The sequence below is a fragment of the Pseudopipra pipra genome, chromosome 2 (assembly GCF_036250125.1).
Source record: "Pseudopipra pipra isolate bDixPip1 chromosome 2, bDixPip1.hap1, whole genome shotgun sequence".
In the NCBI taxonomy this organism is placed as follows: Eukaryota; Metazoa; Chordata; class Aves; order Passeriformes; family Pipridae; genus Pseudopipra; species Pseudopipra pipra.
In genome coordinates this window covers 118,816,257-118,839,055 of record NC_087550.1, presented here as the reverse complement: position 1 = coordinate 118,839,055, position 22,799 = coordinate 118,816,257, and the positions used below count along the sequence as shown (strand labels likewise).

At 56.0% G+C, this 22,799-nt stretch overlaps 1 protein-coding gene across 13 annotated transcripts; it reads left to right on the top strand.

Moving 5' to 3' along the window:
- The first annotated feature begins 517 nt into the window (after positions 1-517).
- On the top strand, positions 518-21,332 carry LOC135410449 (histone-lysine N-methyltransferase 2D-like). 13 transcript variants are annotated; one of them, XM_064647173.1, is made up of 11 exons: positions 518-4,309; positions 4,863-4,938; positions 5,032-5,113; positions 5,250-5,337; positions 5,733-5,864; positions 6,110-6,247; positions 10,197-10,266; positions 10,319-10,405; positions 20,805-20,896; positions 20,989-21,062; positions 21,270-21,332. In XM_064647173.1, exon 1 carries the CDS (start codon positions 1,290-1,292, stop codon positions 3,924-3,926), a length of 2,637 nt encoding a protein of 878 aa, XP_064503243.1. In that variant the 5' UTR covers positions 518-1,289; the 3' UTR covers positions 3,927-4,309; positions 4,863-4,938; positions 5,032-5,113; positions 5,250-5,337; positions 5,733-5,864; positions 6,110-6,247; positions 10,197-10,266; positions 10,319-10,405; positions 20,805-20,896; positions 20,989-21,062; positions 21,270-21,332. The 13 variants fall into 13 exon arrangements, 8 of the variants coding, with proteins under 8 accessions (XP_064503243.1, XP_064503238.1, XP_064503240.1 ...); XM_064647168.1 differs by lacking the exon at positions 10,319-10,405 and adding an exon at positions 20,605-20,691 and having other exon boundaries at positions 10,197-10,295; XM_064647170.1 differs by lacking the exons at positions 4,863-4,938; positions 10,319-10,405 and adding an exon at positions 20,605-20,691 and having other exon boundaries at positions 10,197-10,295.
- The last annotated feature ends 1,467 nt before the right edge of the window (positions 21,333-22,799 follow it).

Sequence of the window (22,799 nt, the reverse complement as noted above, 5' to 3'; positions counted from 1 at the left end):
GGACGGTTCCCCGCAGGCTCGCGCTGCCGCCCCTGCCCCATAAGGCGCCTTCCAACTGCTGCGAGGGGCTCTGAGAGTCCCTCAGGCAGGGCTAGATGGAATATTGGGAAGAAATCCTTCCCTGTGAGAGGGGAGCCGCTGGCAGAAGTTGCCCGGAGAAGGTGTGGATGCCCTATCTCTGGAAGTGTTCAAGACCAAGCTGGGAAGCTCTGAACCAAGGGAAGAGGGCCTGGGATAAAGGGCAAACCTCTGCAGGCTCCTCCTGCTCCCTGGAATTGAAGGGCTTGCTGTGTGAGCAGCGAGGAAACGTCTCAACCCTGCCAAGCTGGACGTCTTTCTGCAGGGAGGGTTTGGATCCCCAGCAGAGACTTGTCAAAAATTAAAGCTGTTCCTCCCATTTCAGCTTCTCAGGCCCCGCTTTTTATTGCTGTGTGTGAAGCCAGGGGTGATAAAAGTCAGCCTGGTGTGCCACAGAGATGTGTCCCTTGGGGACAGGGATTGGGGGGAGCGTGGTGGTGCTGGGGGAGGGTGGGACTGGAGGATCCTGGAGGGCTCTTCCCTGATGACTGTGTGAGTCTTGGGACTGCCCCGAGCCAGGGGCAGCAGCTGGCCCCTGGCCTTGTGGAAGCTGCTGAGGTTGTGGTGGTGCCACTTGTGCAGCCTGTGCAGGGGGCTGTGGATGGCCCCGTCCTCGCGGGGTGTGCCCTGCCCCGCTCAGCTGCCTGTGCCCTGCCCCGTGCTGAGGGTGCGCTGGTGCCACTGCGTGTCCCTGCCCAAGGCCCTGAGGAGCCGCGGGGCCGAGGCAGAGCCCTGAGGGACACCCCTCGTGCCCGGCCCAGCCCGGGCCATGGAGACACTGCCCACGAGTGCCTGGCACGGCCACGGGGCCGATTCCTGCTGCGCCGCCCAGCCCAGCCTGCAAAGCTGTGCCCTGTGGAGAGCGGGGGTCGTGTGGGACCGAGGGCAAAGCCCCCCAGGGCTCCGGGCACAGCGGGGGCTGCAAGGCCACAAGTGCCGGGGCTGCCCCGGGCCGGGTCCGGGCGGTGCCGCTGTCCGGGGGTGGCCCTTTGTGACACGGGCACCTTCCAGGGCCCTTTGTGACACGGGACATGGGGGTGCCCGGAGACCCTTGTGACATCACAGAGCCCTGCCCTGCCCACGGGGGTTTGAGGGGCACAGAGCCCGGGGGTGCCCACTCCCAGGAGAGCCTCTCTCGCAGGAGGAAGCAGCTCCCGGGATCTCTCTGCCACAGAGGACGAGAGAAGTTTTAGAAGAAGAAGAAGACGGAGATGGACAAGCGCAGCTCCCAGCCCAGCCAGGGGCAAACTCCGAGCCTGCCCAGGGTGAGGGACAGGGAGCCAACGCTGCCATCTCAGCCAAGGCAGCGACTGCTGCCACTGCGGCCGCGTATGTCACCACCGGCACGACAGCCAGGGCAGCCAAGGCAGCCAACAATGTCACTGCTGCCACTGCTGCCACCACTGGAACGACAGCCAAGGCAGCCAACACCGCCATCGCTGCCACCACTGCCAAGACAGTCATCGCTGCCACTGCTGCCACCACTGCCAGGGCAGCCAAGGCAGCCACCACTGACACCGCTGCCACCACTGGCAGCACTGCCACGGCAGCCAACGCTACCACCACTGACACCGCTGCCACGGCAGCAACAGGAGAAAAGGAAGACGGAGATTTCTGAGGAGGAAAGGAAGATGGAGAGGGACGAGAACAGGAAGATGGAGAGGGACGAGAACAGGAAGACGGAGATGGATAAGCTATGGCTGCCACCACTGCCATGGCAGACAAGGAAGAAACAACTGCCACCACTGACAGCACTGCCACTGGTTCCACCGCAGCCACAGCCGCCACTGCCACCACTGCCCAAGCTGCCACAGCTGCCAGCACTGGCACAGGTGCCTCAGCTGCCACGGCTGCCACCACTGCCCCAGCAGCCACCGCTACCACCAGTGCCACGGCAGCCCCCAGTACCAGCGCTGCCCTGCCCAGAGAGCCCCAGGGACACCGTGAGCCGGGGCACAGAGCTGGGCAGCGCAGGGCACACGGGGCCACGGGCCCGCAGCCCCTCTCCCCGGCTGCCCCCACGGCCCAAGAGCCCCGTGCCCAGGCTGCTCTTGCCCCCCAGCACGGGGGCACAGGAGGCCCCAGCCCGGCCCGCGCTCGCTGCCGGCGCCAGCTGGGAGCCTCTTCCTCTGCCTGCAACTCCCTCGGCCGCTCCTGCCAGCCAGCACAGCCAACCCGGCACGGCACCGCTGCAGCACCAGCCTGGCACAGAGCTCAGCCTCGTCTCTGACACGGAGCTGCTGCAGGAGCTGCACAGGAGGGGCCTGCTCCCTGCTGGCACAGACCTCAGCCTCATCTCAGACACGGAGCTGCTGCAGGAGCTGCACAGGAGGCTCCTGCTCCGTGCTGGCACCACAGAGGCCCCACTCCTGGCAGCCGGCCTGCCGCTCCTGGGGGGCATTACAAGCCAAGGACAGTCCCAGCAGGAAGAAGACAAAGAGCTGTGCCAAGGGACAGATGGCCTTGGCAAACAAGTGTCCCAAGGGGAAGATGTCCAGTTGGAAGGGGACTCCAATGTCCAAGAGCTCTCCCAGCTGGAAGAGGACATTGGAAAAACACTGTCCCCACAGGAAGAGGACATTGGAAAACCACTGTCCCCACGGGAAGAGGACATTTTAAAACCACTGTCCCCACAGGAAGAGGGCAGTGGCAAACCACTGTCACCAGCATTAGAAAACCCTGTCCCGTGCGGCCCCACTGACTCGTCACAGCTGGAGCACCACGGGACTGGGAAGGAGACGGACGTGGAGTCTCAGCTGGAGCACCCACAGGGGCGGCCCAGGAGTGGCGTGTTTGGAGGGATGAAAAGAATAAGGAACTGGTTCCGCAAGCCAAGAGACGAGGCAGCGGAACGGGAACACCAGAGGAGGCAGAAGTACGTGGAGAAGTGGCTGGAAGCCCATTTGTCCTGCAATTACAACATCAACGAAGAGAGGAGGCAGAAGGGTGAAGAGCTGGCACGACAGAAAGCCGAGCAAATGGAACGGGAGTACAGGGAGAAGTACGAGGGCAGAGACGACTGGATTGAAGAGTTTTTGCTCCGCAGTCCTTACTGCCCAGTCCCCAGAAAGCCAGAGCAGGAGAGGGACAGGCCCCAAGAGCCAGCCCAGGGGGAGGAGTCCAAGAGCCAAGGACTCGCCCAAGAGAAAGCCGACCAAGAGGAACAGCTGTGCCAAGGGCCAGGGGAGAACGACCAGGCCAAGGAGCTTTCTCAAGAGCAAGACAACAGAGTCCAAGGGCTGTCCCAAGGGCACGATGACAAACCCTTGGGCCCGGGCAGCGACGACGACCCCCTGGAGGGGCCCAGCTATCTCTACATCCCGAGCAAGTCCCAGCGGCCTCTCTCTTCCAAGCAACCAAAAGCATACACTTCTCCATCCACCAGTGAGGAGCAGACCCCAGCAAGGTCCCGCAGCTCCTCCCAGGGCAGCCAAGTTCTGCAGGACACAGTCCAGCCCCTCATCCACGACATCCTGAGCAAGGCTGTGCTGGAGGTGGACACTTCATCCATCACTGAGTCCTACACTCCAGCAGGGTCCCGGAACCCCTCCCAGGGCAGCCAAGATCTGTGGGACACAGCTCAGAAATTAATCGAGCACATCCTGAGCAAGGCTGCGCTGGAGGTGCAGGGGTGCCCCCAGCAGCCACAGGAACAGCAGGAGCTGGGACAAAGCTCGGCTGCAGACATGAAACCAGCAGTTGCAGCCCAGGCCGTGTCCCCAGGGACAGAGGGCAGTGAAGCCCCCAGGGCTGTCCCCGGGAAACGTCCCTCCCTGTTGAGGCGCACGCTCCGCGCTGTGCACAGGCTGTTCCGCTGGCCCCGCAGGCCGGCACAGCCGCACCATTAGGCCCCGCTCCAGCGCCAGGCCCGGCCCAGACAGCGCAGGGCGGGCAGCGCTTTGCCGGGACCAACATCTCCCGCAGACCAGCACAGCACGGAACAGCACAGGCGCCGCAACGAGGCCAAGAAGTGACCACAGACTGGAGGGGGATCGAGAGCCCCAGAGACCCCCAGACCTCAGACCTGTTTCCAGAAAGGTCTGAAAGAACAGCCTGTGCATGGGAACTCATTGGCACAGACGAGAGAAAGCCGCCTTCTGCAGGGAACCCTGTCCCTGCAAAGGTACCCCCAGCAAGCCCAGCAGCCTGGACATCCCTCCAGCTGCATCCACGCTGGACACCGGACTGACCCCTTGCACAGGATGGCGGCGTCACCCATTCTCAGAGGAAGGTAGGAGACTGTGCTGAATGTCCCCTCCAAGAGCTGTAGGAACAGTCCCTTGACAAGGTCTCAGTGTGCCAGTATCGAAAATCAATTTAATTATGGCCTTTTGTGTGTATAGTGTATGGCCAGTCTTCGTGAGCGAAGATTTGGGAAACCCTTCGAGCCTGTGCAATGGATTTTTAAGGTGAGACACAGTGTGCTCTGAACTGAGCCCACCCTTTAATCCTGAGGTTCATCTGCCGGGGCCGAGCAAGCTTGGACAGTGGCAGTGAGGTCCTCAGGACGTAGGTTTGTTTAGAGTGACCTTCTCTTAGACGGATGGCTTTACGGGGCTGACGAGCTCCATCTGCCCAGGGGAGTTTCCCTGACCAGGAATCGAATCCGAGCCACGGCAGTGACAGTGCTGCATCCTAACCACTAGACCACCAGGGGTCCCCACGGCCTTTTGTAGTGTTGTACAAAACAGCTCCCTTTAGGGTTCCTTTCTCTGGCCTCCTGGTGTCTGGCTGGGTGTGCTTGGAGAGCACAAACCCATGCCCTTGTTTGTGGTTTCCTTCAGCTTTGCCCCAGGTTCCCGCAGACCGAGGGCACCACTCAGTCACCCCTGACCTTCAGTGCACTTGCAGAACTCACAGGTGCCTTGGTGGAGCAAGAGCTTGCCATGTTTGCTTCCCTTCCCTTGCCCAGAGAATTCACCCAACCAAAGCCAACAGGAGTTTTTCCTGCAGGGAAGGCCAGAGCTGCCACCAAGGAGGGAAGCAGAGCCCCGTGGCTGTGGGAAGGACTGACCCTTTGCAGGCTGACAACATGGTGAGTGGGTGCAGCTGTTTGAACAGCCCAAACCCTTCCCATCTGTCACCTGGACCTGGATGCCCTCTTTTGTTGAGGCTGCAATCCCTTGGATGAAGTTGTCCCTGTGGATACAGTTGGTACTTCATGTTCCTAGGAAGGACCCTCCCCAGCTGGGCAAGCTTTGTGCAGCCGTGCTTTCTGTTGCACTCGGGGCAGCTCTTTCCCATCCTGTCCAGAGCAAGGTGAGTCTGAAGCACTTTGGAGCTCCCTCGGGGAGAGCCAGCCCGTGGCTGGGAGAAAGTAAATATTGCACCAGCTGCTTTGGGGGCAGCAAAGGAAACCAGAGCCCTGTCTTGGCTGCATTTCCATTCTCACGCCTCAGCCACTCGCCTCCACCTACAGTGTTTGCCTCTGTGGGGCTGTAAGAACAATCAACCCACAAGAGCTGTGGAACTGGCTGTTGGCTTTGGGGCAGGGTCACCGGGTCGGGATGCAGCTGCTTCATCGTAACATTGGGACTGGAGTCAGCGTGGAACACGGACTCTCTGGCAGCTGAAGCAATTCAAACTGTGTTCCCACTTCAACTGTTTGGGTTTTGCTTCAAATATCCCAGCCTTTTCCCCTTCTTTTCCTGCAGACAATGCCATGACCCACATGGGAGTGCAGAGCACGTTGGGACTGACAGGACAGTCATCCACGACCACATCAGCCTGACATTCCCTGATGATGGCAACGGGATGAACTTGGAGCAGCTGCACAAAATACTAAGGTGGAGAACCCCTCTCTGTAGGAATTCCAGCTCCTCCTTCTGTTAGTGCTCAGCTCATTCCTTTTTGTCTGATGGAATTCCCTCCTTTGGGTCAGGAACTCAACATTTCTGAAGGGCAGGGAGAATTCACGGGAGACTCCAGAGCGTACAAATGCTCTGGAAACTTCCACACAACTTTGTCACGGAACTTTGACCTCCTCATTTCCTTGGATCCTTTCTCTCAGCCTTCCCGTTTAACTTGCCAGGCACTGTGCAACCTCTCTGGAGTGCCCAGTAGTGGAGAGAAAGAGAATTCATATGGTTGTGACTGTCTTTACTTTCAGTTGGCAGCCAAGAGAAGAGACAGACTCGGCTCCAATCCTTTGCAGTATTGATAAGAGTAGGTATTGTGGGAAATGATCCTGTGCCTTTTCTGTTTCTCCTGCCATAGTCGGTAGGGTTTGGACTGATCTCTCTTTTATTTCTCCAGGTAGCAGAGATGTTTCTTTCCCTTTAGTAAAGAAGATAGTGTACAGACCCCTTTAGTAGAGTAGATAGTGTACAGACCCCTTTAGTAGAGAAGATAGTGTACAGACCCCTTTAGTAGAGAAGATAGAGTACAGAGAAGATAGTAGAGAAGATAGTGTACCCCTTAGTAGAGAAGATTGCTCTGCCTGCAGCTGTACCCGTGGACAAGCTTGGATTCCAACAGTTCTGTTCACAGCAAGTGAGTCCACCCTTGTGTGTATTTCTCCTGCTGATCTACTCGCCCCCCTGGGATTGTTTCCAGCATTTTCTCGCCTGCACTTGGATGTTGATGCTTTTGCATCTCTTTAAACAGTGCAGCTGTGGCAGTTCCCTGCTTAGAGTGAAGCTGGAATTCGTTGGCACTGGAGCACATTGTCCCAGGAAGCGCCTACTCCCTGCCAGGACGTAGGAGATGTTTTTCCATTGGCCTTGGGTTTGGGAGCTGGAGGGTTTGTGGGTGTTGTTTTAAAATCAGGTCTGTTTTGTGGGCTTTTGCAGTATTTGGTACCCGAAGCCGAGCACGCAGATCATCCTGGGAGGACAAAGAGCCAAAAGACAGCTGGTTTCCAAAGGTCTGACCTCCACCGAGTGTGACACAGACGGTTGCAAAATCCTGATTTCCAGCACTTGCTGGATCCTGAGCCAGTTGGTGTGACTGGGCAGGGGTGGGTCTGGGTCCTGTCTTTGGGAATGTTAATTGGTCGGGCTTGATGACCCTCTGGGTTTGTCTCCTTCCTTTTTCTTCCCTTCCCAACTGCAAACAGGAACGTTTTTCCCATTCCACAGATCCGTACCAGTCAGTGGGACTGACCAGGCTGGTTCCTGTCACTTCCTGCCCCAGCAGTCAGGTTTGTCTCTCTGCTCCTTTTGGGGCTGCTTTGACCACGTGCCCGTAGAGGAGGAGACACTCTCTTCCCATGAGCCCTAACACTTGCTTTTCCTGGGGGTTTAGAAATTGAGGATACTGCCTTGCAAACTGAAGCTGGAGATAATCCTTCAGCACACATGGATTTGGGTTCTTTCCCAATGGGAGAGTGTGATGTGTTGTGTGAGGAATCATCCTGGAATATGTTTCCTGTGTACCAACCACATTCCATGCAGGAAGCAGCAACTGCATTTCCCCCTGTAACTTCAGTTACTGTTCCAGCTTCTGTTTCCATGGGAATGTAACTTCCCCCTTTTCTCTGGTTTTCCCCCAGCTGTCTTGCCCCACACTTGTCATGTGGGCACAGGGATACCACAGTTGCAAGGGCTTCTCCAAAGGTTTTTCTGCCAGGAGTGCTCCAGGCTTTCAGAAGGTAACTTTCCAGCCCAGAACAGAAACACGGACCTGATGCTGTCATTTCCTGAGCACTGTAAGGTGTCCTGCACCTCTTGCCTCCCCACAAGAGGGATGGGATCCCATCCCTGCATGGCTGCTCCTTTCTGCCCTTGTGCTGCTTCCTTTGCCTGGCCCACAAATCCATGGCTTGGCTTCAGAGCTGATCTGGATCCCAGCCCTCTGGGCCAGCCCAGTTCTCTGCACACACTCTGGTGTCCTGCAGCCCTGGGGGGTGCAGGCGTTGGAAGAAGCCGGGCAGGGAAGGACTGACCTGGTTCCTCAGCCCTTTGTTCCTGGGAGGTGAATTCCACCCCCTGACGAGGGGCAGCCTTGACCTGCCCCCACCCGTGGGGCTGGTTGTTCTCCCTCCCCTGTCCCTGCTGGCTGTGCCAGCTCTGGTGCTCACTGAGCTGCACCAGGAGCCCTGAGCAGGAACCAAATGCAGCCCCAAATGGCCCTGGCTGAGGCTGGGCTGTTCCTTTGAGCAGCGGGGACACTTGAGCCCGCCCTGCCCTGAGCCCGGCTTTGCAATCTCCCTGGAGCAGAGTTGTCCGTGGGCTCCCAGTGCTCCTGACCCTGCAGTTCAGGGAGGGACAGAAACAGCCAAACGTGGGGCGAGGGGCCGGCTGGGCTGGTGGGTTTGGGCTTTTCTTTGCTTCCCCGACTGGGGCTGAACTGGTGAGGCACCTTCAGGGTGTGCCCTGTCCAGGATCAGCATTTTGGAATCCAACACTCCGGATTTCAGTCTTTGTTCTCCAACGTGCATTTCCAGGAATGTTTGGGCTGACAGACATGGCTTCACACAATTCCTCATCTCTACAGCTTTGTAAAAGCAAAAAGCTTTTGTAAAGCTTTCTAAGAGAAAAAGCAAAAAACAGGAAGATCCAAGAAAAAGCCTTTTGAGTGGTTTTTGCACTGTGGTGCGAGTAGAAATATCGGAGTGTTCCTCCACTGCTTCTGTCCCTGGACTTTGTAAAGGTGCTTTCTGTGCTAGAACTGTCTTATTGACGGTGGTCTTTTAAAATCTTGTCCTTTTTGACTCAGCAGAGCAGCCCTGGAGAGCAGCTGAGTGATGACGGGAACGAGCTGCAGAGGAAGAAGAAGGAGGAACGTCCCTTGGCTGTGCCAGGTGAGGAGATGCAGTGAGTGGCAAGGCCAGGGAGAGCAAAGGCCTTGCCAGGCTGTGGCTGTGGTTGGTTTCCCCCGAGTGCTGAGCAGGAGCCTTTGATGGGCAAGCTGTGCTGGTTTTTCCCTGGCAGAAAGCAGCCAGAGCAGCCGTGGGTGCAGTGCGAGGCGCGTGGGAAGGGTGGGAAGGTGGCGGGGGGAACGGAGCAGTTGTGCAGAAGTGGTTCTGCTCCCCGAGCCCTGAGGCGCAGTCCCGGGAATGCCACATTCCAGGGAACATCTGCAGCCTGCTCTTAGCTCTGAGCTGATCCCCTGGTGATGTTCAGCTCTTTCTGTTGTGGTTTTTTCTCTCCCCTTTGCTTAACTCAGAAATTGTAACGTGCCTGAGGAAGTGGAGGGTGATGATTTGATAAAGGAGAAGGAGAAGAAAAAGGAAAAGAGGAAGTAAAAGAAGGAGGAGGAGGAGGAGGAGAAGAAGAAGAAGAAGAAGGAAGAGAAGATGGATGTGGCACTTAGTGCCATGGCCCAGTAATCGCAGCGGTACTGGATAAGGGTTGGACTTGATGATCTCTCAACCCAGCTGATTCTATGATTCTAAGAAGAAAGAAGAGAAGAAGAATGAAGAAGAAGAAGAAAGAAGAGAAGAAGAAAGAAGAGAAGAAGAAAGAAGAAGGAAGAGAAGAAGAAAGAAGAGAAGAAGAATGAAGAGAAGAAGAATCATAGAATCACAGAATCACAGAATCAGCTGGGTTGGAAGGGACTTCCGAGATCATCAACTCCAACCCTTGATCCAACCCCGCTGCAGTTCCCAGACCATGGCACTGATGCCACAACCAGTCTCTTTTTAAAAACCTCCAGGGACGGAGAATCCCCCACTTCCCTGGGCAGCCCATTCCAATGGCTGAGCACTCTCTCTGCAAAGAAATTCTTTCTAATCTCCAACCTAACCCTCCCCTGGCACAGCTGCAGACCCAGCCCTCTTGTCTTGCTGATGGTTGCCTGGGAAAAGAGACCAACCCCCACCTGGCTACAACCTCCTGTCAGGGAGTTGCAGAGAGTGAGGAGGTCTCCCCTGAGCCTCCTCTTCTCCAGGCTGAACAGCCCCAGCTCCCTCAGCCTCTCCTCACAGCACCTGTGCTATGTTTAACTTGCCAGGCACTGTGCAACCTCTCTGGAGTGCCCATTAGTGGAGAGAAAGAGAATTCACATGGTTGTGACTGTCTTTACTTTCAGTTGGCAACCAAGAGAAGAGGGAGACTCGGCTCCAATCCTTTGCAGTATTGATAAGAGTAGGTATTGTGGGAAATGATCCTGTGCCTTTTCTGTTTCTCCTGCCATAGTCGGTAGGGTTTGGACTGATCTCTCTTTTATTTCTCCAGGTAGCAGAGACGTTTCTTTCCCCTTTAGTAGAGAAGATAGTGTACAGACCCCTTTAGTAGAGAAGATAGTGTACAGACCCCTTTAGTAGAGAAGATAGAGTACAGAGAAGATAGTAGAGAAGATAGTGTACCCCTTAGTAGAGAAGATTGCTCTGCCTGCAGCTGTACCCGTGGACAAGCTTGGATTCCAACAGTTCCATTCACAGCAAGTGAGTCCACCCTTGTGTGTATTTCTCCTGCTGATCTACTCGCCCCCCTGGGATTGTTTCCAGCATTTTCTCGCCTGCACTTGGATGTTGATGCTTTTGCATCTCTTTAAACAGGCAGTTCCCTGCTTAGAGAGAAGCTGGAATTCGTTGGCACTGGAGCACATTGTCCCGGGAAGCGCCTACTCCCTGCCAGGACGTAGGAGATGTTTTTCCATTGGCCTTGGGTTTGGGAGCTGGAGGGTTTGTGGGTGTTGTTTTAAAATCAGGTCTGTTTTGTGGGCTTTTGCAGTATTTGGTACCCGAAGCCGAGCACACAGATCATCCTGGGAGGACAAAGAGCCAAAAGACAGCTGGTTTCCAAAGGTCTGGCCTCCACCGAGTGTGACACAGACAGTTGCAAAATCCTGATTTCCAGCACTTGCTGGATCCTGAGCCAGTTGGTGTGACTGGGCAGGGGTGGGTCTGGGTCCTGTCTTTGGGAATGTTAATTGGTCGGGCTTGATGACCCTCTGGGTTTGTCTCCTTCCTTTTTCTTCCCTTCCCAACTGCAAACAGGAACGTTTTTCCCATTCCACAGATCCGTACCAGTCAGTGGGACTGACCAGGCTGGTTCCTGTCACTTCCTGCCCCAGCAGGAAAGAAGAAAGAAGAAAGAAGAGAAGAAGAAAGAAGAAGAAGAAAGAAGAAAGAAGACAAGAAGAAAGAAGACAAGAAGAAAGAAGAAAGAAGAAAGAAGAAAGAAGAAAGAAGAAAGAAGAAAGAAGAAAGAAGAAAGAAGAAGAAGAAGAAAGAAGAAAGAAGAAAGAAGAAAGAAGAAGAAAGAAGAAAGAAGAGAAGAAGAAAGAAGAAAGAAGAAAGAAGAAAGAAGAAAGAAGAAAGAAGAAAGAAGAAAAAGAAGAAAGAAGAAAGAAGAGAAGAAGAGAAGAAAGAAAGAAAGAAAGAAGAAAGAAGAAAGAAGAAAGAAGAAAGAAGAAAGAAGAGAAGAAGAGAAGAAGAATCATAGAGTCACAGAATCACAGAATCAGTTCCACTGATGCCACATCCAGTTTCTTTTTAAAAACTTCCAGGGACGGAGAATCCACCACTTCCCTGGGCAGCCCATTCCAATGGCTGAGCACCCTCTCTGCAAAGAAATTCTTTCTAATATCCAACCTAAACCTCCCCTGGCACAGCTTAAGACCCAGCCCTCTTGTCTTGCTGATGGTTGCCTGGGAAAAGAGACCAACCCCCACCTGGCTACGACCTCCTGTCAGGGAGTTGTAGAGAGTGAGGAGGTCTCCCCTGAGCCTCCTCTTCTCCAGGCTGAGCCCCCCCAGCTCCCTCAGCCTCTTCTCACAGCACTTGTGCTCCAGTCCCTCAGCTTTACTTTTTGCTTTAAATAAACTGCCTTCTCCCCACCCACGAGTTGTTTTCCACCTTACTCTCTCCCTTGTCGGGCTGGGAAGGGGAGGGATAGAGTGGCTGGGTGGGCACCTGGTGCCCGGATAAGGTCAACCCACCACAGAGAAGGAGAAGGAGAAGAAGGACAAGATGAAGAAGGAGAAATAGGAGAAGGAGAAGAAGGACCAGATGAAGAAGGAGAAATAGGAGAAGAAGAAGAAGGGAAGAAGAAAAGAAGAAGGGAAGGAAGGCATGGCAGAAAGAGAGGCAAGCAGGGAAGAAGAGAGGGAGGCATCTGGACCAAGGGAAGAGGGCCTGGGATAAAGGGCAAACCTCTGCAGGCTCCCCCTGCTCTCTGGAATTGAGGGGCTTGCTGTGTGAGCAGCGAGGAAACATCTCAGCCCTGCCAAGCTGGACGTCTTTCTGCAGGGAGGGTTTGGATCCCCAGCAGAGACTTGTCAAAAATTAAAGCTGTTCCTCCCATTTCAGCTTCTCAGGTCCCGCTTTTTATTGCTGTGTGTGAAGCCAGGGGTGATAAAAGTCAGCCTGGTGTGCCACAGAGATGTGTCCCTTGGGGACAGGGATTAGGGGGGAGCGTGGTGGTGCTGGGGGAGGGTGGGACTGGGGGATCCTGGAGGGCTCTTCCCTGATGACTGTGTGAGTCTTGGGACTGCCCCGAGCCAGGGGCAGCAGCTGGCCCCTGGCCTTGTGGAAGCTGCTGAGGTTGTGGTGGTGCCACTTGTGCAGCCTGTGCAGGGGGCTGTGGATGGCCCCGTCCTTGCGGGGTGTGCCCTGCCCCGCTCAGCTGCCTGTGCCCTGCCCCGTGCTGAGGGTGCGCTGGTGCCACTGCGTGTCCCTGCCCACGGCCCTGAGGAGCCGCGGGGCCGAGGCAGAGCCCTGAGGGACACCCCTCGTGCCCGGCCCAGCCCGGGCCATGGAGACACTGCCCACGAGTGCCTGGCACGGCCACGGGGCCGATTCCTGCTGCGCCGCCCAGCCCAGCCTGCAAAGCTGTGCCCTGTGGAGAGCGGGGCTCGTGTGGGACCGAGGGCAAAGCCCCCCAGGGCTCCGGGCACAGCGGGGGCTGCAAGGCCACAAGTGCCGGGGCTGCCCCGGGCCGGGTCCAAGAAAAGGTGAGCTCTGGACACTTTCTGACAAGGGGCTCAACACTATAAACTGCTCAGGACAGCGCTGCAGCAACTTAATAACACTCCATAGTATGTTTTCCCCAAGCTCTGCTGCTTAAGGAATGGGGGTGTGGAGATGTTCCGGGAAATACTGAGTCTTCTGTTTCAAACCAGTGTGTGAAGGTGGTAACTTCAGTGTGGGCATGTCAGGCACTTGTTTTTATAATGAAGGGATTTACTCTGGCTGCACATCTTAAAATCTCTGGCAGGGGGACATCCCTTTCTCGTTATGGAGTGGGAGTTTTTAATGGTGCTCAGAGAAACACTAAACGTGGTTTGAAACAAATATTTGTGTAGTTCAATGATCAGTTTAATGTGTCCCTGCTCAGCTGCACACGGAAGACGCCGAGTTGTGCAGCACCTGTGTCTTCGAGGACACCTTAACTAAATGACAGAACAATCAACCACCACGATGATGGTGACGAAGATGAAGATGTCATTATTTCAGAGGAGAGCAGTACTCCAAAGCCGTCAGCAGATCCTGATGTTCCCTCAGCAAAAACTGAGTGTATCCATTTGGATCAGGGGGAGAAGCAGCAAGAAAACTGTGACCTCAGAGAGCTTTGCAGCACAACTGCTTTAGAATCCGACAGTGAACGGCTGAGCAGCACTGAGAGGGACAGACACAAAACCAGGTACGTTGTTAAAACAGTTCCATCCTTCCAACTAACAGTTCACTTGTTTCTGGGGTTTATTGCCTGTTCCGTAGCAGTTCTAATACACAGTGTTGTATGGTTTTCAAGCTCTTTTTTATTTCATTGCCAGATTGAACTACGAGAAGTGGAAAAAAATCCAATGGCCTGTGTGTGAAGAACTCAAGGCAGAACTCGCCCAGTTAAAGCTTCGATTCCACCAGCAGCTGCACATGCAAATGATTCTACCACCAGTGATTTGCACACAAGTGAGAAATTTGCACAGAAGTGAGAAATCCACCTTCAGAGTGGAGGGAACCCTGGCCATGAAAAGGTCCCCCCAGCAAATCCAGGACCCTGGACAACCCTTCAGCTGGATTGATGCTGGAACAAGGACTGACATCCCATCAGCTGGATGGACACTGGATTCCAGACTGACCTCCCAGAGCTGCACTGACACTGGAACCAGAATGGATGATCTCTTTTTCTCTTTCTCTTTCTTTCTCTCTCTCTCTCTCTCTCCCTCTTTAACTCATCTCTTCCTTTCTCTCTTCCCTTTCACCCTTCCCCTCTGTCCCAAAGCCACTGACCTGTGCTTTTAGAGTAGGCCCAGAACTAACACAGGAATTTCCACACTTAGTTTGTTTTAATAGTGAAGAAAATATCCTATTATATTAATAATATTAATGATTAAATAACTTTAAACTCTAATAAGTTCTTAAGGACAGTAATGAAAATATTACATTTAATATTATATTTAATAATTTATTATCGCTCATGTAATATACCAAATATATTGCCTTTATAATATTCTACTGTTTGCTCCCATATGAGTGCAGTTCACCTGAGAGCTCAGCCACGGGCTCTCGACCATTAAAGAAAGTTTCTTTAGGAAACATTGTCCAACTGCCAAACTCACAGCCAAGGGGAAAGTAACACCACCCCCCCGAGCTGGGTCCTTGTCACAGCTCTCCCAGGCCGGGCCATGTGCCCCCTGCCCTCTGGGCTGCTTCTGGCAGTGCCTTCCCTTTCTCTTCCCCTCTCCCCTTCCCCTGCTGGAGGAAGGAATGTGTTGATGCAGCTTGCAAAGCACCTTCCTTGAGCAGGCTTTGCCTGCTTTGTCAGTCCTGGCAAAAAACAGCTGGAGGGAAAGAGAGAACATCCAAGTCTCACTCATTCCTCCAACCTGAAGTCTCTCGGCCACAAAAGGTCTCTTGAGCAAAGAGAAATTCCCAACCCAGTTCATCTCTTTCTTGTACTAGTATATTCACCATAATTAATAAATATTTCACAAAAGATGCTGAGTGTTTGTGGACTCTCTGACTTTTGCTGCTCCTCCCGACTGCGAGCATTTACAAATGCCAGGTGCTCCCTTCCCCAACTCCTTCTCAGCAACTTGAGGACTGGAATAGGGGAATTCTGCACAAGCTGTTCCCAACGCCAAAGCCTTCCTGGAAAACCTGCCCCAGATTGCGTGGCTGCCCCTGGATCCCTGGCAGTGCCCAAGGCCGGGCTGGCCGGGGCTTGGAGCGAGCTGGGCTGGGGGAAGGTGTCCCTGGCCATGGCAGGGGTGGCACCGGCCGAGCTTTGGGGTCCCTCCCGGCCCAGCCCGTCCCTGCTCCCCCAGCCCCAGGACTCTCCCCGGGTCTCTCCGCTCCCTCCCTGCTGGGGGAGGCGCTGCGGGCACTGGGGAGGACTGGGAGCGACCCCTCGGGCTCCGAGCCCCGGCCAGCGGCGCTTCTGGCGGAGGGCGACAGGGAAAAGCAGATGCCAATGTGTCAGGATGCAAGTTTGTGTTATTGTGAGTCCTTGGAGGGGAAAGGTTTGCATTTGAAAGAGGGGAGTTTGAGGCCAGGTGGCCCTTTGAGTCGTTTGTGCCTTTAGCCAGGCCAGGAGCAGCAGTGGCGGCGAAATGAAATGCAAGGGCTGGTTCTGGGGAGAGGCGAGCGTTGGGCCGGTTGAGTTTTCGGTTTCTTTGTCGGTTTTTGTGGGTGTTTTCGCCTGGGCAGCCCCTGAGGGCGCCTGAGGGGGCGCGCGGGGCGGGGCGGGGCGGGAAACGGCGGGAGCGCGCGGGGGGGGGGGGGGGGGAATCGCAGCGGATTTGGGGGTGCTGAGGGTGTGAGGAGCGGGTTTGGGGGTCCCGGGGTGTGGGGAGCGGGTTTGGGGGTCCCGGGGTGTGGGGAGCAGGTTCTACCAGGGAACGTTCACCTCATATATTAAAACCAATTTTTCCCGGCAGGAGTGCCCAGGCCTTGCAATAAGTGCCCCAGGCAGGTGGTGGAGTCACTGTCTCTGCAAGTGTTCCAGAGGGGTCTGGATGAGGCCCTTGGGCAGCCAAGGCAGCCAACAATGTCACTGCTGCCACTGCGGCCACGAATGTCACCACCGGCATGGAAGCCAAGGCAGCCACTGCTGCCACCACTGCCAGAGCAGCCAAGGCAGCCAACACTGCCATCGTTGCCACCAATGTCACAGCAGCCAAGGCAGCCAACGCTGTCACCACTGCCAGGGCAGCCAAGGCAGCCACCACTGTCATCTCTGCCACCTCTGACACCACTGCCACGGCAGCCACAGGAGACAAGGAAGATGGAGATTTCTGAGGAGGAGAACAGGAAGATGGAGAGGGACAAAAGCAGGAAGACGGAGATGGATAAGCCATGGCTGCCACCACTGCCATGGCAGACAAGGAAGAAACAACTGCCACCACTGACAGCACTGCCACTGGTTCCACCGCAGCCACAGCCGCCACTGCCACCACTGCCCAAGCTGCCACAGCTGCCAGCACTGGCACAGATGCCTCAGCTGCCACGGCTGCCACCACTACCCCAGCAGCCACCGCTACCACCAGTGCCACGGCAGCCCCCAGTACCAGCGCTGCCCTGCCCAGAGAGCCCCAGGGACACCGTGAGCCGGGGCACAGAGCTGGGCAGCGCAGGGCACACGGGGCCACGGGCCCGCAGCCCCTCTCCCCGGCTGCCCCCACGGCCCAAGAGCCCCGTGCCCAGGCTGCTCTTGCCCCCCAGCACGGGGGCACAGGAGGCCCCAGCCCGGCCCGCGCTCGCTGCCGGCGCCAGCTGGGAGCCTCTTCCTCTGCCTGCAACTCCCTCGGCCGCTCCTGCCAGCCAACACAGCCAACCCGGCACGGCACCGCTGCAGCACCAGCCTGGCACAGAGCTCAGCCTCGTCTCTGACACGGAGCTGCTGCAGGAGCTGCACAGGAGGGGCCTGCTCCCTGCTGGCACAGACCTCAGCCTCATCTCAGACACGGAGCTGCTGCAGGAGCTGCACAGGAGGCTCCTGCTCCGTGCTGGCACCACAGAGGCCCCACTCCCGGCAGCCGGCCCGCCGCTCCTGGGGGGCATTACAAGCCAAGGACAGTCCCAGCAGGAAGACGACAAAGAGCTGGGCCAAGGGACAGATGGCCTTGGCAAACAAGTGTCCCAAGGGGAAGATGTCCAGTCAGAAGGGGACTCCAATGTCCAAGAGCTCTCCCAACTGGAAGAGGACATTGGAAAAACACTGTCCCCACAGGAAGAGGACATTGGAAAACCACTGTCCCCACGGGAAGAGGACATTTTAAAACCACTGTCCCCACAGGAAGAGGGCAGTGGCAAACCACTGTCACCAGCATTAGAAAACCCTGTCCCGTGCGGCCCCACTGACTCGTCACAGCTGGAGCACCACGGGACTGGGAAGGAGCCGGACGTGGAGTCTCAGCTGGAGCACCCACAGGGGCGGCCCAGGAGTGGCGTGTTTGGAGGAATGAAAAGAATAAGGAACTGGTTCCGCAAGCCAAGAGACGAGGCAGCGGAACGGGAACACCAGAGGAGGCAGAAGTACGTGGAGAAGTGGCTGGAAGCCCATTTGTCCTGCAATTACAACATCAACGAAGAGAGGAGGCAGAAGGGTGAAGAGCTGGCACGACAGAAAGCCGAGCAAATGGAACGGGAGTACAGGGAGAAGTACGAGGGCAGAGACGACTGGATTGAAGAGTTTTTGCTCCGCAGTCCTTACTGCCCAGTCCCCAGAAAGCCAGAGCAGGAGAGGGACAGGCCCCAAGAGCCAGCCCAGGGGGAGGAGTCCAAGAGCCAAGGACTCGCCCAAGAGAAAGCAGACCAAGAGGAACAGCTGTGCCAAGGGCCAGGGGAGAACGACCAGGCCAAGGAGCTTTCTCAAGGGCAAGACAACAGAGTCCAAGGGCTGTCCCAAGGGCACGATGACAAACCCTTGGGCCCGGGCAGCGACGACGACCCCCTGGAGGGGCCCAGCTATCTCTACATCCCGAGCAAGTCCCAGCGGCCTCTCTCTACCAAGCAACCAAAAGCATACACTTCTCCATCCACCAGTGAGGAGCAGACCCCAGCAAGGTCCCGCAGCTCCTCCCAGGGCAGCCAAGTTCTGCAGGACACAGTCCAGCCCCTCATCCATGACATCCTGAGCAAGGCTGTGCTGGAGGTGGACACTTCATCCATCACTGAGTCCTACACTCCAGCAGGGTCCCGGAACCCCTCCCAGGGCAGCCAAGATCTGTGGGACACAGCTCAGAAATTAATGCAGCACGTCCTGAGCAAGGCTGCGCTGGAGGTGCAGGGGTGCCCCCAGCAGCCACAGGAACAGCAGGAGCTGGGACAAAGCCCAGCTGCAGACGTGACACCAGCAGTTGCAGCCCAGGCCGTGTCCCCAGGGGCAGAGGGCAGGGAAGCCCCCAGGGCTGTCCCCGGGAAACGTCCCTCCCTGTTGAGGCGCACGCTCCGCGCTGTGCACAGGCTGTTCCGCTGGCCCCGCAGGCCGGCACAGCCGCACCATTAGGCCCCGCTCCAGCGCCAGGCCCGGCCCAGACAGCGCAGGGCGGGCAGCGCTTTGCCGGGACCAACATCTCCCGCAGACCAGCACAGCACGGAACAGCACAGGCGCCACAACGAGGCCAAGAAGTGACCACAGACTGGAGGGGGATCGAGAGCCCCAGAGACCCCCAGACCTCAGACCTGTTTCCAGAAAGGTCTGAAAGAACAGCCTGTGCGTGACAACTCGTTGGCACAGAAGACAGAAAGCCGCCTTCTGCAGGGAACCCTGTCCCTGCAAAGGTACCCCCAGCAAGCCCAGCAGCCTGGACATCCCTCCAGCTGCATCCACGCTGGACACCGGACTGACCCCTTGAACAGGATGGCGGCGTCACCCATTCTCACAGGAAGGTAGGAGACTGTGCTGAATGTCCCCTCCAAGAGCTGTAGGAACAGTCCCTTGACAAGGTCCCAGTGTGCCAGTATCGAAAAGTCAGTTAAATGACGGCCTTTGGTAGTGCTGTACAAAACAGCTCCCTTTAGGGTTCCTTTCTCTGGCCTCCTGCTGTCTGGCTGGGTGTGCTTGGAGAGCACAAACCGATGCCCTTGTTTGTGGTTTCCTTCAGCTTTGCCCCAGGTTCCCGCAGACCGAGGGCACCACTCAGTCACCCCTGACATTCAGTGCACTTGCAGAACTCACAGGTGCCTTGGTGGAGCAAGAGCTTGCCATGTTTGCTTCCCTTCCCTTGCCCAGAGAATTCACCCAACCAAAGCCAACAGGAGTTTTTCCTGCAGGGAAGGCCAGAGCTGCCACCAAGGAGGGAAGCAGAGCCCCGTGGCTGTGGGAAGGACTGACCCTTTGCAGGCTGACAACATGGTGAGTGGGTGCAGCTGTTTGAACAGCCCAAACCCTTCCCATCTGTCACCTGGACCTGGATGCCCTCTTTTGTTGAGGCTGCAATCCCTTGGATGAAGTTGTCCCTATGGATACAATTGGTACTTCATGTTCCTAGGAAGGACCCTCCCCAGCTGGACAAGCTTTGTGCAGCCGTGCTTTCTGTTGCACTCGGGGCAGCTCTTTCCCATCCTGTCCAGAGCAAGGTGAGTCTGAAGCACTTTGGAGCTCCCTCGGGGAGAGCCAGCCCGTGGCTGGGAGAAAGTAAATATTGCACCAGCTGCTTTGGGGGCAGCAAAGGAAACCAGAGCCCTGTCTTGGCTGCATTTCCATTCTCACGCCTCAGCCACTCGCCTCCACCTACAGTGTTTGCCTCTGTGGGGCTGTAAGAACAATCAACCCACAAGAGCTGTGGAACTGGCTGTTGGCTTTGGGGCAGGGTCACCGGGTCGGGATGCAGCTGCTTCATCGTAACATTGGGACTGGAGTCAGCGTGGAACACGGACTCTCTGGCAGCTGAAGCAATTCAAACTGTGTTCCCACTTCAACTGTTTGGGTTTTGCTTCAAATATCCCAGCCTTTTCCCCTTCTTTTCCTGCAGACAATGCCATGACCCGGATGGGAGTGCAGAGCAGGTTGGGACTGACAGGACAGTCATCCACGACCACATCAGCCTGACATTCCCTGATGATGGCAACGGGATGAACTTGGAGCAGCTGCACAAAATACTAAGGTGGAGAACCCCTCTCTGTAGGAATTCCAGCTCCTCCTTCTGTTAGTGCTCAGCTCATTCCTTTTTGTCTGATGGAATTCCCTCCTTTGGGTCAGGAACTCAGCATTTCTGAAGGGCAGGGAGAATTCACGGGAGACTCCAGAGCGTACAAATGCTCTGGAAACTTCCACACAACTTTGTCACGGAACTTTGATCTCCTCATTTCCTTGGATCCTTTCTCTCAGCCTTCCCGTTTAACTTGCCAGGCACTGTGCAACCTCTCTGGAGTGCCCATTAGTGGAGAGAAAGAGAATTCATATGCTTGTGACTGTCTTTACTTTCAGTTGGCAACCAAGAGAAGAGACAGACTCGGCTCCAATCCTTTGGAGTATTGATAAGAGTAGGTATTGTGGGAAATGATCCTGTGCCTTTTCTGTTTCTCCTGCCATAGTCGGTAGGGTTTGGACTGATCTCTCTTTTATTTCTCCAGGTAGCAGAGAGGTTTCTTTCCCCTTTAGTAGAGAAGATTTTGTACTGACCCCCTTATTAGAGAAGACTGTGTACTGACCCCTTTAGTAGAAGAGATAGTGTACAGAGAAGATAGTAGAGAAGATAGTGTACCCCTTAGTAGAGAAGATTGCTCTGCCTGCAGCTGTACCCGTGGACAAGCTTGGATTCCAACAGTTCCGTTCACAGCAAGTGAGTCCACCCTTGTGTATATTTCTCCTGCTGATCTACTCGCCCCCTGGGATTGTTTCCAGCATTTTCTCGCCTGCACTTGGATGTTGATGCTTTTGCATCTCTTTAAACAGTGCAGCTGTGGCAGTTCCCTGCTTAGAGTGAAGCTGGAATTCGTTGGCACTGGAGCACATTGTCCCAGGAAGCGCCTACTCCCTGCCAGGACGTAGGAGATGTTTTTCCATTGGCCTTGGGTTTGGGAGCTGGAGGGTTTGTGGGTGTTGTTTTAAAATCAGGTCTGTTTTGTGGGCTTTGCAGTATTTGGTACCCGAAGCCGAGCACACAGATCATCCTGGGAGGACAAAGAGCCAAAAGACAGCTGGTTTCCAAAGGTCTGACCTCCACCGAGTGTGACACAGACAGTTGCAAAATCCTGATTTCCAGCACTTGCTGGATCCTGAGCCAGTTGGTGTGACTGGCAGGGTGGGTCTGGGTCCTGTCTTTGGGAATGTTAATTGGTCGGGCTTGATGACCCTCTGGTTTGTCTCCTTCCTTTTCTTCCCTTCCAACTGCAAACAGGAACGTTTTTCCATTCACAGATCCGTACCAGTCAGTGGGACTGACCAGGCTGGTTCCTGTCACTTCCTGCCCCAGCAGTCTGGTTTGTCCTCTCTGCTCCTTTTGGGGCTGCTTTGACCACGTGCCCGTAGAGGAGGAGACACTCTCTTCCCATGAGCCCTAACACTTGCTTTTCCTGGGGGTTTAGAAATTGAGGATACTGGCTTGCAAACTGAAGCTGGAGATATTCCTTCAGCACCAGCCTGGCACAGAGCTCAGCCTCGTGTCCGACACGCAGCTGCTGGCAGGAGCTGCACAGGAGGGGCCTGCTCCCTGCTGGCCACAGACCTCAGCCTCGTCTCTGACACGCAGCTGCTGCAGGAGCTGCACAGGAGGCTCCTGCTCCGTGCTGGCACCACAGAGGCCCCACTCCTGGCAGCCGGCCTGCCGCTCCTGGGGGGGCATTACAAGCCAAGGACAGTCCCAGCAGGAAGAAGACAAAGAGCTGTGCCAAGGGACAGATGGCCTTGGCAAACAAGTGTCCCAAGGGGAAGATGTCCAGTCAGAAGGGACTCCAATGTCCAAGAGCTCTCCCAGCTGGAAGAGGACATTGGAAAAACACTGTCCCCACAGGAAGAGGACATTTTAAAACCACTGTCCCCACGGGAAAGAGGACATTTAAAACCACTGTCCCCACAGGAAGAGGGCAGTGGCAAACCACTGTCACCAGCAGAAGAAAACCCTGTCCCGTGTGGCCCCACTGACTCGTCACAGCTGGAGCACCACGGGACTGGGAAGGAGCCGGGATCTCTCTGCCACAGAGGACTGAGAGAAGTTTTAGAAGTAGAAGAAGACGGAGATGGACAAGCGCAGCTCCCAGCCCAGCCAGGGGCAAACTCCGAGCCTGCCCAGGGTGAGGGACAGGGAGCAAACGCTGCCATCTCAGCCAAGGCAGCGACTTGCTGCCACTGCGGCCGCGTATGTCACCACCGGCACGACAGCCAGGGCAGCCAAGGCAGCCAACAATGTCACTGCTGCACTGCTGCCACTGCGGCACGAATGTCACCCACCGGCATGGAAGCCAAGGCAGCCACTGCTGCCACCACTGCCAGAGCAGCCAAGGCAGCCAACACTGCCACTGCTGCCACCACTGCCAAGGCAGCCAAGGCAGCCACTGCTGCCACCACTGCCAAGGCAGCCAAGGCAGCCAACACTGCCATCGTTGCCACCAATGTCACAGCAGCCAAGGCAGCCAACGCTGTCACCACTGCCAGGGCACCAAGGCAGCCACCACTGGTCATCGCTGCCACACTGACACCACTGCCACGGCAGCCACAGGAGACAAGGAAGGATGGAGATTTCTGAGGAGGAGAGGAAGATGGAGAGGGACAAAAGCAGGAAGACGGAGATGGATAAGCCGTGGCTGCCACCACTGCCATGGCAGACAAGGAAGAAACAACTGCCACCACTGACAGCACTGCCACTGGTTCCACCGCAGCCACAGCTGCCACTGCCACCACTGCCCAAGCTGCCACAGCTGCCAGCACTGGCACAGGTGCCTCAGCTGCCAC

Bases quoted from the DNA above. Each gene is read 5' to 3' on its own strand.
- LOC135410449 (XM_064647170.1), top strand. From the start codon at position 1,290: ATGGACAAGCGCAGCTCCCAGCCCAGCCAGGGGCAAACTCCGAGCCTG.